The following is a 13,106-nucleotide window of genomic DNA, read 5'->3' on the forward strand; positions in this document are numbered from 1 at the left end:
TTTGAGGAAGTGGTCGAGGAGAGTCAGATGAGGGATTCAAGGAAATGTTAAGCATTCTTAAGCTAGGTGGTGGCTACAAGGGTGTTTGCATTATTATTTTTTCTTAAAGTGTATATAACTACATACTTAAAGAGTACTATTTTACATACACACATTTTACATAAGCTATATATTTTCATTGTGCTAACAGAAAAGCTGGGATGCTGACTTAGATGGTTTGTGTAGAAACATTGTGGAGGATAAGGTAGGAGTATAGATTTGGAATTGAAGACCAAGGAATTGAAGTCATCTGAGGAATGAAGACAAGCTGCATGAATGAAAGTGGCAGATACAGACTACTATTTGAACATACCTTGGCTAAAAATGGATTAATGGGGTGTTAATAGAATCTCTTCTACTACACTATCAAAGAAGGTTTTCTTTTTTTTATTTTTAACTTTTTATTTCAAGTGGTAAGAAGTGTTGGCCATAATTATGGAGATGGGGGTGGAAACAGCCAATAGAGTGAGCGGAAGAGAGATGAACAACAACAAAAGTTGATGGAGTAAGGCCCTAGAAGAAACAAGCAATTATTAGACAATGGAAATCTCTTGGGATAAGCTGTGGGGGGAAAAGCAGAAAAGTGATCCTGCTTTTGGAGTTAATGCAAAACATGTCTGAGCTGGAGGAGAGAGAATTAGTTGTAGGAGTTTGTGATGGATGGTCTCAGACTTTTTAATAAAGTGGGCTAGGAGGTAGAGGGTTGAGGGTTTGAAGAGAGAGATTACTTAAGATTTGTGACAGCTACTGGGAAGAATGGCATAAGATACAGCTAAGGTTGAATGAAAGGACTTCCAAGCCACATTCAGAACTCAGACGAGCTTGAGCAATGTGAATTTATACTAAAGATATATTCCCTAAGAAAAGATTCCCCCGGTCATTCCACAATCATCACATGGCATTGGAATTAAATGGGGCCAATAATCTCAACTGAATTAAAGAAAAAGGAGTAGAACTTAGGTACTGCCCTTCCAAACAAATACTCTAGTTTGCCAATGAGGACAAGCCAGAGGGTAGTATTTTTACTTAAGACACTTCAGTGAAATATTGCTCTCTGTTTCTCAATCTTCTCTCTTTGTATTAGGGCAGTTGATGCTTATGGATTAAGAAACAACTAAAAATGCCTAAATATTGAGGCTCTTGAATCAAATTAAGTATGATCTGAGTTTATGATTTTTGAAGAATAGATTCAAAGGCATGTAAATATAAATATAGACATGGAGCTCACTTACAATGAAAAAAGGAGTGACCTCCCGGTCAACTATGGATGTTATATTGATTTCACCCGTTTTTTGATTAATAACAAAGATCCCATAAGGTGGTTGATCAATTCCTACTCCAGTGATGCGATATGTAACTTGCTGGTTTGCAGCACAATCTGAGTGAATCTATAAAAGGAGAACAAGAACAAGCGAAAATATTAGAGAGCAAATAAAGAGCATCATGCTTAATATACAACAGCAATCTTTCATGAGAATTATTGTATATGATGCCCCTGTTATCAACTGGGAAATGTTTTCCCAGATAAATGTAATAATTACAGCTCTAGTATTTCCAATGGTCACTGACAATTCAGTAAAAGAAACTCAATTTCTATTTCTACTAAACAAGAGAAAACTAAAACAATCCATCTCACTGAGGGTTTCCCTCATTTTCGTTGGCCCTCTACCAAACGTGATGTCTTTTCCAGGGACTGGTGTTTCCTGATGTGCTATATGCATCATTCATATTACTATTTCTTTTTCATCTGGAGTTTGAAGTAACACATTGTCCTTAGTGAATCAAAGTTACCTTTATCTGAGTGTCTAATTTTTTTTTTTATTAATTCTTTAGTGGCTTCAATTTTTTGTAATCTGAGTGACTGTAATCCTGATCTGTATCTTAACTTTTCAGTAAAATATGGTCTTTGCTCTTCTGAAAAAAATCAGGACAGTTTTAATTTTTTCCCTAAGATTTAAAAGACAGGTTATTTTGAAACTCTGGCACCCATCCGTTCTGATTTGCAATTTTGTGCTTAGAGTTGACGCTTACTTTGGCGATTGGGTTTCTCTTTGAATTGTCTTCACCTTCACGAATGGCTGCAGCGAACTTGATCCATTCACGTTTTTGCCTTCGGATTGAATGCCATTTGATAGTGCCATTTTTAACGTTGTAATCTCTTACCTAGATTGGGCATGATAAAGTAACAGTATCTATTAACTTTTATAGATAATTCTCATTGTATTAGAGATTTTGGAGGAGGGGTAATTATAACGTAGAAGGAAAAGATATTGGTGGTTTTGATAATCTACTAATTTCAGCCTTATATTAATTTTACCTATAAGGGCGAGTTTTTTTTCAGAAAATATATTGTTACAAATAATTTTCATTAAAAAAAATGGATTTGCTATATGTTACCTGGATTTGAAATTCACTGTTAACTTCCACCACCACCTATAAAGAATAAGATAATCACAGTAGTTAATTTTTAATTGAATGCTTTAAAGTTCACATTATCTGATCATTAAGAAAAGATCCAACAGTAGTCTTGTGAGCCATTGGAATTATTTGAACAGTGGCAGGAGTGCTAAAGAAGAAATTCTGCCCAAGATGGCAGGTGGCACTCATTTACCTCTCCAGTCTGATCATGGTGCTAAGAATTCCTTCAGTTTTTGCCTCTCCATTTGCTCTTCTTCTTTTTATTACTTTTCTTTTTAAACCTCTTTTCATTCTTAGCCTGTAAAGATGGTTGTTATCCTATGAGATAGGATATTTGAAGCTAGAACCCAGGGGAAATGAGGATAGGAAACTCAGTTCTCTTAGTAGATCTTCTGCCTGCAGAGCTGGAGATAACTTTTTTTTTCTTTTTTTATTGTACTTTAGATGAAGATTTACAGAACAAACTAGTTTCTCATTAAACAGTACACATATTGTTTTATGACATTGGTTAACAACACCGTGACATGTCAAGACTCTCCCTTCTCAATCTTGGGTTCCCTATTACCAGCTTTCCTGTCCCCTAGAGCCGGAGATATTCTGATACTACTCAACGATATCCAACAATAAATTTTAATGCTAAAAGATTCCACTATAGTTTCAGCATCTGCAAACCATAGGTGGAAATAGAAAAAAAAAAAAAAAAGTTTTGGAGCAGAAAAAGGATATGAAGCAGAAAGATATTAAAAAAGCTACAGAATATTTGTTTCTTCACTTTCCAAATCTAGATGGAAGATTTTCTGGTATTCTTAAAAATTTGAAGGTGATAATTTTTTAAGCTGTTTTTGAAATATGAGAATAAACACTTCTAAAATTAAAGAAAATAATTCCCTTTGTGTAAGAAAGAGCTTATATTTGACATTTTCTTGTTAACAGTAAATAAAATAAACAAAAAAAAAAAAACCTCCCAAACCCAGTGCCATCAAGTCGATTCCGACTCATAGCGACCCTATAGGACAGAGTAGAACTGCCCCGTAGAGTTAGTTTCCAAGGAGCGCCCAGAGGATTCGAACTGCCAACCCTTTGGTTGGCAGCCATAGCACTTAGTCACTATGCCATCAGGGTTTCTAGTAAGTAAAATAGATGGCATAATTGCACCCTACCACAACAAGCAGAGGAAATTTCAGGAGCACAGGGAAGAGTTGCTGGGTAGGCAACTTGTCTTAGTCTTTTCTCCTGAATCAAGCAATTTCCTTAGGCAAACAGATGTGCCAGTGAAGCAGAGCTCTGCCTAGTTTTAGCTTTGGCCTTATCATTGCACATAATTTTTAATGATAAATCAGGATAGTTTTAAAGTGCCAGTAACTTAGATGTTATTTCTAGAACCGTCTCTGGGGAAGAGCTGAAATGATGGTGAGGCCAGCATGTAATTCTTGCTCCTTGTGATCTCACTGAGCCCTTTTTTTCTACTTTCATGTTTGTGGCTGTGGGAGGGGGTTGGCGGGGTACATTACTTGTCTGTTTGGGAGTTATTTCTTCACAGCTACAGAATTGTGCTCTCACCTGTTATCTGTATTACACTTTTCTCACTGCACTGAGGTGTTCATGCCTGCTGTTTGTTTTGGATAACTATGGCAGATGACTAATGAACCTTTCCAAATTTATGAAGATGTGTCATTCTTTTTCCCATGAGAAGTAACTTAGGCAGAAGACCAACTAGGTTTCACCATAGACTCAGGCTCTCAATGTATTGGTCATGAAAAAAACTGCCAAGTCAGCTTCAAAATGTGGTATGTTCACAGAACGCTTTGTCTTTTGTTCAGAGTCTGGCGTACATTCTGAAACAAAGTCATTTTTGGCTTGGAAATGCAATATAATAAACTAAAAAGAGCACTGGACAGAGTTGGAAAACTTCAGTGCATTTCTCACAGTTTTCTCATTTATAAAATGGAAGAAGTAGAGAAAATTACCTATAGGTAACTTTTCAGTTCTAACACCAAATGCCTGTGTGAAGTAGGGAAATACTGGATATGGGAAGGGCATTATAAAATTGTGGGTTTAAAAAATTACTCTGACAGAAATTGGCGGGAGTGGTGGGAAGAGGCAGAGACTACAGGCCACGAGCTGTTGAGAATCTTCTGGATCAAAACAACTTTTTCTTTGTGGAAGGGAGTGCAGTAAGCCCAGCTGCAACACTGAGCCTGCTCGCTCCTTGTACATTAGGCAACGCCCTGTAGGATGAGGAGAAGGTAAACCGGAGAGGTGCAGCAGGAGCAGACAGGAAAAGATCCAGGGAGAGATACTGTGTGGATAGAACTGACAGGGCTTGAGAGCAGATGGGATGTGGGAGTCCAGATAGGGAGGAATCCCAGGTAATGGCAGTTTTAAACTGGGTGACGGGGAATAAGGAAGTAGCAGAATTAAGCCAGGTAGGACACACTGAGATGCCAGGAAAATGACCAGGTAAAATTGCTCAGCAATTTGAAATATATCTCAAGAACATGAACAGAGTTTCAGGCTAAATACAGAAATTTGAGGGACATCTGCTCAGATATGAAAGTGGAAATCAAGGGAAAACTTGAATCAGGAGAAACTAGAGAATAGAGCAAAGAAACAGCCTGTGGCTGAGGATGAAACAAGGGAAATTCCTACATTTATCTAACTGGAAACAGCAGCAGCAAAAGAGAAACAGAGAGAAAGAGAAGAAGCCATCAGAGAAACAGCAGGAAAAATTAATGCAGTGTCATGAATGTCCTGAGAAGGAAGAACTGAAACACAGATGTGATGTGAATGAATGTCAGATGATACAAAAAATTATAGCAGAGTGAATCCCAAGGAAATGCTGAGGTTTTTGGTTTGACCTTCAAGAGAAAACTTTCAGTTGCATGGAGTGACAACTTGCTTGACCGATGGAAAGGAAGAGAACATAAAGATGGTGACTTTTTCCAGAAATTTAGTGATAAAGGAAACAGAAAGATGAGGTGGTGGAATTAAATGTGGTAGCATTCAAGGAAAATTTTTGGAAGGGGAAAGTCCATGGATTTTTGAAAGCTGAGAAAGGAAAGAGATTTTGATTTGAAAGAGGAGAGATGATACTGGAGGGGGTGTTGGGATGGAGACGCAGGAAGGAATCGACAGAAAGAAAGGACTTCGAAGCAGAGGGCAGAAGGGAGGAAGGACAGAGAGTAAAATCCATGGATTTGGAGAGAGAAATTAAAGGACATCGTCTTGAATGATTTAGACCTTGTCCCTAAAAAGAGGGCGAGGTCATTTTCTGGCAAAGAGAGGAGTAGTTGGGTTCAGAAATATTCAGGAATTTGTGTGTAGAGACCGTGATGGAGATTCCCTTAGAGATGAAGGTAGGGGCTGTCTGAGTGTATCTCAGCTCTCCTACCCCACCATGGGCCTCAGTTTCCTTATCTGTACATAAGACTAAAGCCTCTCCTAGTTCCTAAACATCTATGAAAACTGAGAGCAATTCACCTGCAGTGCAGCCCCAATGAGTTGTCCCTTCACCTCTATTTTAGGAGTCAATCCATTTATTATTATTATTATTTTTTAAAAGCCACAGGACACAAAATCGCATGCAAATTTCAATAATTTTCTAATTATAGTCATTTAAATCTTTTTCTTTTGATATTGAAGTTTACCATTCTTTGCATATAATGAAAATGGACTTGAGTGTAATAAGTAATTTTTATAATGAAAATGTCTTGCATTTAATAATCTTGAGGTGGTATTTCACAAATAGTTACTTGGTAGTTTTTGTAAAGTATCAAATTTTAATGTATTTGTTAACTCTTGTTATAAATCACAAGAATGAATTTGAAGCCAACTTAAAATATTGTAATAATTTGCTTCATTTTAAAATCACTGTCTTTCCTTCACACTGCTTCTGACAAATGACATCAGTCCAGGGTTGACAATGCCTTAATGGGCTGGTTTCTTTTACTTGTTCATTGGTTTATTTACTTAACAGACATGTATTGAATGTTTATTATGTGGATCCAAGCCTAGATTAAGGCATTTAAAGGGCCTAAGCAGCAAAAATATTATGGCTTAACCCCTACATGAAATGCTAAGTAAGTGTAACACTATACCATAAAAATAAGCATTTGGGCAGTCCAACACAATTATTTCTATGTTTAATGCTTTGATGATTTTTTTTTGGAGTGTGTTGGGGAAGAGAAATATAAAATACCCCAAAATTCAAAATTCCCTTCTGGTGTCTCTGCTTTGTGTGATTAGATGCCTATCGAGAAATCTTGCACTGGCAGAAGTCATTATGTTTGAGAAATTCAAAGGTGAATCAGACACAGAACCTGCCCTCAAATAACTTATAGTCAGGTGATTTAATGAGCAACAGGTAGCCATTAATTTGTGGAGAGGTGGTTTCTCACTCCAACTCAAACCAGTTGTTGCCCAGTTGATTCCAACTCATGGCTAATCTATGTGTTGCAGAGTAAAACTGTACTCCACAAGTTTCTCATTAGACAAGTGTAAAGGGCTGCACTGCTTTCTCATAGACTGAGGGAAAGGATGGATCAGCAGCTGATGGTGTTTGACCTGCATCAGTCCATTGAAGGAATTTTCATGCCAAGTGTGACCTGCAAGGGTGGCATGACCCAACACTTTGCTAGGGCCTCCCCACGGTAGACGGGAGCACAGTAAGCCTATCTGTGATGCTGAGAAGGCTCCCTGCTTCTGCAATAAGCGATGCTCTGTTAGGACAGGGGGGTACTCAGCGGCAATGGCCTTAAGCATGTATCATGCAGAAAGAGCTATCAGCAATTAAGTGCTCTAGGTATAGACAAGAGTGTCACTTTTCTATTTTCACAAGTCTCATTGAACAGGTGAATCTTGTCCTCAGGGTCAGGCCGTTTGTTTACCAGGTCAGAATTTCCTGCTCCTTTAGATACTTCCAATGCCTAACTAAAATAGGGATGACAAAATATTTTTACTCTGTGGTAACTCAGACCAACTGATAGTGGCTTCCTGAAGTGCAGTTGTTGAAGAGGATTCTGAGGCCTCCTCTGGGCTCAACAGGGAGAGTGTTTTGATCGATCAGGAAAGTTGATACCAGAGGCAGGGCCATTCTTGACCAAAATGCTTTTTGACTTAGGTTTGATAACTGTCTCATTCCTGTTTGAACCATACAGAATGCTCTCATCATGTATTTGTTACATAAATTAAAGTAGTGATTTTTATAGAGGTCAAAGATTTCTTTGTGGTGATGAGAAATTTGCAGTGATGATATGCTTGTGTTTTTTTTTTTTTGAAAAGGTGAAAGAAGATGCTGATCCTAAATTTGGAGCGAAATAATAAAGCATCTAAGAATACTGTATAGATGGAAATTAGTATACTTAAAGGCAATTTATAAGTTTCACTTACTAGGCATACTGCTTCCATTTTCTATGAAATATTTTACTGAAAAGCTAATTTCTATAATGCATATCACTATAAAACATGTACAATAAGGCACAAATTTTGAGTTAGAAAAGATGGTGAAAGAGTTCTCTCTTTTGCTTCTCTTCTGTTTGGTCTGTACTAATTTGTTAGCCTTTCTCTTGCTCTAGGCATCAGTGAACAAAAATATGGGAATTTAAGATGTCTGATTCAAAGGAATTGATGGGCTGTATAATAATTTTTTTTCTTCTGTGTATTTTAATATGAGTGCTGAGAGATACTCCTGCTTGTATCTTAGAGAACTGCAGCTAAGTTCGAATTACAGTTAGTTTATCAGGGGGCCAGAGGGTTTTCTGAAAGGAAATATTAATCCGTGGAAAGTGGAGAAGATAGGCTAGTATGACAAACTGAAGAAATCAGATCATTCTTGGTAATAGATGAAAAATATTGTTTTCTTGTTCTTTGAACTTGAACTGCAGAAGTTTGTCTTTATAGAGAAAGAGACCTTGAGATCTGAATTGATTTGAATTGGACCTGGCAAATGTGTACGTCATTTTCAGAAAACATTAGAACCACAGAAATTCTACTAGTTCTATTTTGCTTTCTGCAATGACCATGCCAGACCTTTTAGTATAGTCATAACCATTCATACAGATTTCTTATATTTGGTGCATAAGGTAAGATTGCTCTCTAGCTTAGAGAAAATACATTCTAATCTCTACTCCCATATCCCCTCCCCCCAAGTACAATCATTTCACAGAAGCAGTAAAGGAAGAAAAATAATTGCAAAACCAATAAAATTTATTTGGCTTGCTGTGTTATAGCAGGAGTAAGCTATTGCCTGTCTGAATAATGAGTCATGTGGCAATCTTTGTCACTATAACAGAAGCTCCTCCAGCTTACTTCTCCCTGATCCAGCCCACTAATTTTAACAAGGTCTAAAACCTTCAGAAATATTGAGCAGACTATACAATATGCTTGTAAACAGATAGTAGCAGCTCTCAAATGGATTTTCTTTAAAGTTTAATGTCTTAAAATTTAGATGTCTTAAAGGTTTTAATAATTGACCAAATACACTTCCTAACAAGGGTTTTCATTGATCAACTTTTAGCACTTTACACATATTTTATAAAAGCAAGCATTTATAGTGAGGTTAACAATGGTAATGGAAGAGTTTGTACAGTAGTGGTTGTCTTTTGCCAGGGCTGGGGGTGGGGGTGAGGGAGAGGGGAAGTATTTTTAAAGCAAAAGACAGATTCGATAACTTCAAACAGCAATTACCAAAATCATCTGGTAAAATCAGTAGTAAAAATAAATTGTGGTTTGTTAATAAACCTCAGAAAATGAAATGTTTTACAAAAAAGTTATGATGCCCATGTGAAAATGAAATATTTTCATTCATAATAGAATAAGTTCTTTGAGAAATCATTCTCATAAGGGGTATGAGAAGCTTGTGATTGATTTCAAGTAAAACATGGCAAAACAAAAAACTATCCAGGCTCAGGAAATATGAACATCCAGAAAACTCTCTCCAAAGAGAGAAAGTTTAATGAGAATACATGCTTCTGATAAAAGGATACATTTTACTGAAGAGTGACTAATTAGGAAGTGGCTAGTAAAAGGAAATTTACAGGATGTCATTAGTGAGAAATAATCACATAAATCAAGAAATAAGGCCTATCTTACAAATTCAATGAAAGTTAGTACATATTGAACAAACTATAATCAATCGAATCTACAGTAGGCCTAAATGGATCAAATGTATATGAAATTGAAGGTAAAAGCATTTGATTATTTGTTAGTGCACAAATGCTTGTATATACAGATGGCATACTGTATAATGCACGTTGATTCCTGCGATGTTCTGAGTTATGATATCAACTTATCCTAAAGATCCATTGAAGAGTAAATGGAATAGGAAAGTTTGAGGGACAGCTAAAGTTACCAGCTTATTGATGCTCATTTATAACTAAATTGACCGATTATGACCCCTCTCAATTAAGGAACTGAATTTAAACTAACCACTGTACCTTGAATAAAAGAGCTAACTTGTTGTTATACAAACCCAACATTCCAGTTCAAAAATTAAGCAAGTAGAAACAAATATGAACCACGGCACTGCCTCTGCCAAGTTGGAGAGTGATTTACCTGGCATCTGCCTTTTTGGATTACATTAACCTTACTGTGAGAGAGATGGCTCTTTTAATATTTTCATCGTAAGTAAAACTGATGTAATACACGGGTGTTGCATTTCGTATCAGCTCTAAAAGGAGAAAGGTAATAATGTGGTAAGGGGGGCAGTGGCAAGACTTTTCATTACATTTGACCATCAAATGCACGATTTTATGTCAGTTATTCCTTACTTTCAGTTCGGTAGCAAGAACAAGTATAATAATAATTACACTTACTCCTTAATTATAGCCATTCCTTCACCTGCTATGTCATTTATACATCTCTTATACCACTATTTTTTTTAATTAAAAAATCTTGTTTTAAATAAAATCAGTTTAGCAGCGTGGTGGTTTTGGTATAGAACTGAAATTGTTTGGATAATAACAACAGTCACAAACTGCTATGATTTTAATTTATATGGATCCTATTTTTGTGTTTTAAAAATTATCGTGAATTTTCCCTCAAAGATACTAAAGGAATAGAAAAATGTTTAACTTAAGATTCAGGACATGCCTGTAATATACAGCTTAAAAGCCTACCTGCAAAAGAGAATTTGGACAACAAAGTGCTACTAAGTACTGATATGGATTTCCTATCCAATATTTTCCCAGCATGACTTAGCACGGACTTCAGTCTCAGAGATGCGATAGGATGAGTTGACATTGATGCATTAATATGATCTAGAGTCTTCAATTAAAGAGGGAAGCACTAGGTAAAGATCTAGTTCATAAAATCACCTTGTCATTGACATGAACTTTTAATGAGTTTAGGTGAGAAGTAACATTAAATAACATTTTCTAAAAAGTTCTCACTCATTTTCAATGAGAATAATTCTGAAGGATTTTTGACAGAGTCCACTTACCAGAAAAATGAACAGCACAGCAGCTGTTCTGAAGAAGTGCCAGTCCATCGCTGCTGGGTTCTTTTACATCCGAGACCAAGGAGTTTTGTTTGTTCTTCTCTGTTCCTTTGCTTTCCCCCACTCAGCTGGTGTCTGATTAAAATGATTTCTCAGTAGATGTTCTTACATGCAGGCTTTGAGGTGTTTCTGCCTTCCTCTGGGAGAAGGACTGGCGGGACGTATAACCAGTCTGGATCCCCACCCTAAAAACTTGGGCTGGTCTCACTGAAATGCTTGACAAGATCATCATTGCTCCCAGGTAAAAGCTCTGGGACACACCCTTCTTCCAGCCGAAACGCAGCTCTCTATGGGCCAGCGAAGAGTCATTCCTCTGAACGTTTTCACTAGCAGGCATTTCAATTGATCAAAAGGATAAAGAGTTGTACAATTATTAGGGGCTTTTCACCCTGTGATTTATTTACAGGTCATTTCGCTTCTTCCCATATTAAAAGACAAGTGCAGTGTGGGTGCTTATATTATTGAAAAGGGATTATTTGGTCCATGGTCATAGCCAAACCCTCAGGTCACAGTAGAAAGATTCAGTTATTTTCTAACTAGTCTAAGGTGTAGAAAATTTGCTAATTTTGAGAGTGGGATTTTTTTTTTTTTGGATTTATTCAAACAAGGGAAATTATGATACTTGCATTAATAAGGTTGTTTCCATAAATCAAGTTCTCTTTAAGTGACCAGCCTCAACCCAGCAAAGCCTCCACTTTCTCTGTGAAGGAATATTTTCTCCTTACAATTATTTTTCTTTTAAAGATTCTGCTCTTTTCAAATGCAGTAAAACAAAACTTAAAATATCACTAAGCTAAATTAAAAGTAAACAAAATCACCAATTAAAATCCTGTTTATAATTTTTGAGACAAGGTTCAGTGCCTGAAATACTAATGGAAACATGGAAAGCTGCTCTTCAGGTGAGGTGGGTTAAAAGCCAATGACTATAGCCATATCCAGAGCCAAGAACCGGGATAGTGAGCCAATTAGAACATGGGGAAAACACTGAAGAAATGGCTGCCCACATATGCAAATAGGAAATTAAATGCAGCTCTGGGCTTTGTGAAAATAGTGACCTTCATGAGGCAGTGTTTGAACATGTTCTTGGAATATTTTCTTCTCACCTGTCAATGTCTCGAAATATTGTAGGTAGAAGAAAGCCTGCAGATACTGTGTGCCTTCAGAGTTTGAAGTGGCAGTCTGGAACAGGAGACAGATCTAATAAGATGCTGATCACGGTGAAAGGGCTGTTAAAAATGCCTCAGAGAGGAAGGGTATCTCTGAGGGACAGAAGTTCTCCAGAGTGCCATTATTTCACTACAAATGTGTGGCAAAAAATATTACTCAACAGCTGTTTGAAATTTCATGCCAACCATTATGGAGCATGGAGGGAGGGAGATAGGCTGCCTATTTTTACTTGCAGTGAGTAAGAATGTTTAAGATAAAATTGGTTGATATGAATAAATAAAATGCAAGGAGATGCTCAGGTCAAATTTCTCATTAGTCAGATATGATAGAATGTGAGTGTCAACCTATGACTTAGTCTGAGCAATGTATTAGAAAGACTCACTGGGCACCTGAGAGGAAAAGATCAATACTTGCAGCTTTCCAGTGGCAAGGGACTGTTTTATCCACCTTGGATTCTGGGCATTGTGCTAAGGTGTACACAAGTCCTCTTCATCCATGTAATGACTCTTCCCCAAGCCTAACTCTAACTCCACCCTTAACTGAATGTCCTGCACCAACAATCCCAACCAGCTAGAGCATTCCTAAAGCAGCAACTTCACCAGCAACTTTCCAGGGAGGAGGTGTGGCAGAATCCCGATGTGGCAGAGCAGAGGTGTCCTGACAGCCAAATGTGGTTAAAAAAAAATGTGGTTAGTGGCTACCAAATTGAACAGCGCACAATGAGCAAATGTTCTTTATGTGCGCTGTTCAATATGGTAGCCACTAACCACATGTGGCTACTGAGCATTTTTTTGTTTTGTTTTGTTTTAATAATTTTTATTGTGCTTTAAGTGAAAGTTTACAAATCAAGTCGGTCTCTCACACAAAAACCCATATACATCTTGCTACACACTCCCAATTACTCTCTCCCTAATGAGACAGCACGCTCTCTCCCTCCACCCTCTCTTTTCGTGTCCATTTCGCCAGCTTCTAATCCCCTCCACCCTCT

General features: G+C 37.2%; 1 protein-coding gene across 1 annotated transcript in view; it reads right to left on the bottom strand.

The window, feature by feature from the left end:
- Nucleotides 1-11,288, bottom strand: part of DSG1 (desmoglein 1) — a 40,958-nt gene extending 29,670 nt beyond the window's left edge. The window contains exons 1-6 of the mRNA XM_064293219.1: nucleotides 11,061-11,288; nucleotides 10,572-10,719; nucleotides 4,525-4,685; nucleotides 2,437-2,472; nucleotides 2,071-2,202; nucleotides 1,272-1,427 (exon numbers count right to left, since the gene is read on the bottom strand). Of these exons, the coding sequence (XP_064149289.1) occupies nucleotides 1,272-1,427; nucleotides 2,071-2,202; nucleotides 2,437-2,472; nucleotides 4,525-4,685; nucleotides 10,572-10,719; nucleotides 11,061-11,288 (861 nt within the window). The remainder of the gene's footprint in view (nucleotides 1-1,271; nucleotides 1,428-2,070; nucleotides 2,203-2,436; nucleotides 2,473-4,524; nucleotides 4,686-10,571; nucleotides 10,720-11,060) is intronic.
- Between the last annotated feature and the right edge of the window lie 1,818 nt (nucleotides 11,289-13,106).

This window comes from Loxodonta africana, chromosome 11 (genome assembly GCF_030014295.1).
Source record: "Loxodonta africana isolate mLoxAfr1 chromosome 11, mLoxAfr1.hap2, whole genome shotgun sequence".
In the NCBI taxonomy this organism is placed as follows: Eukaryota; Metazoa; Chordata; class Mammalia; order Proboscidea; family Elephantidae; genus Loxodonta; species Loxodonta africana.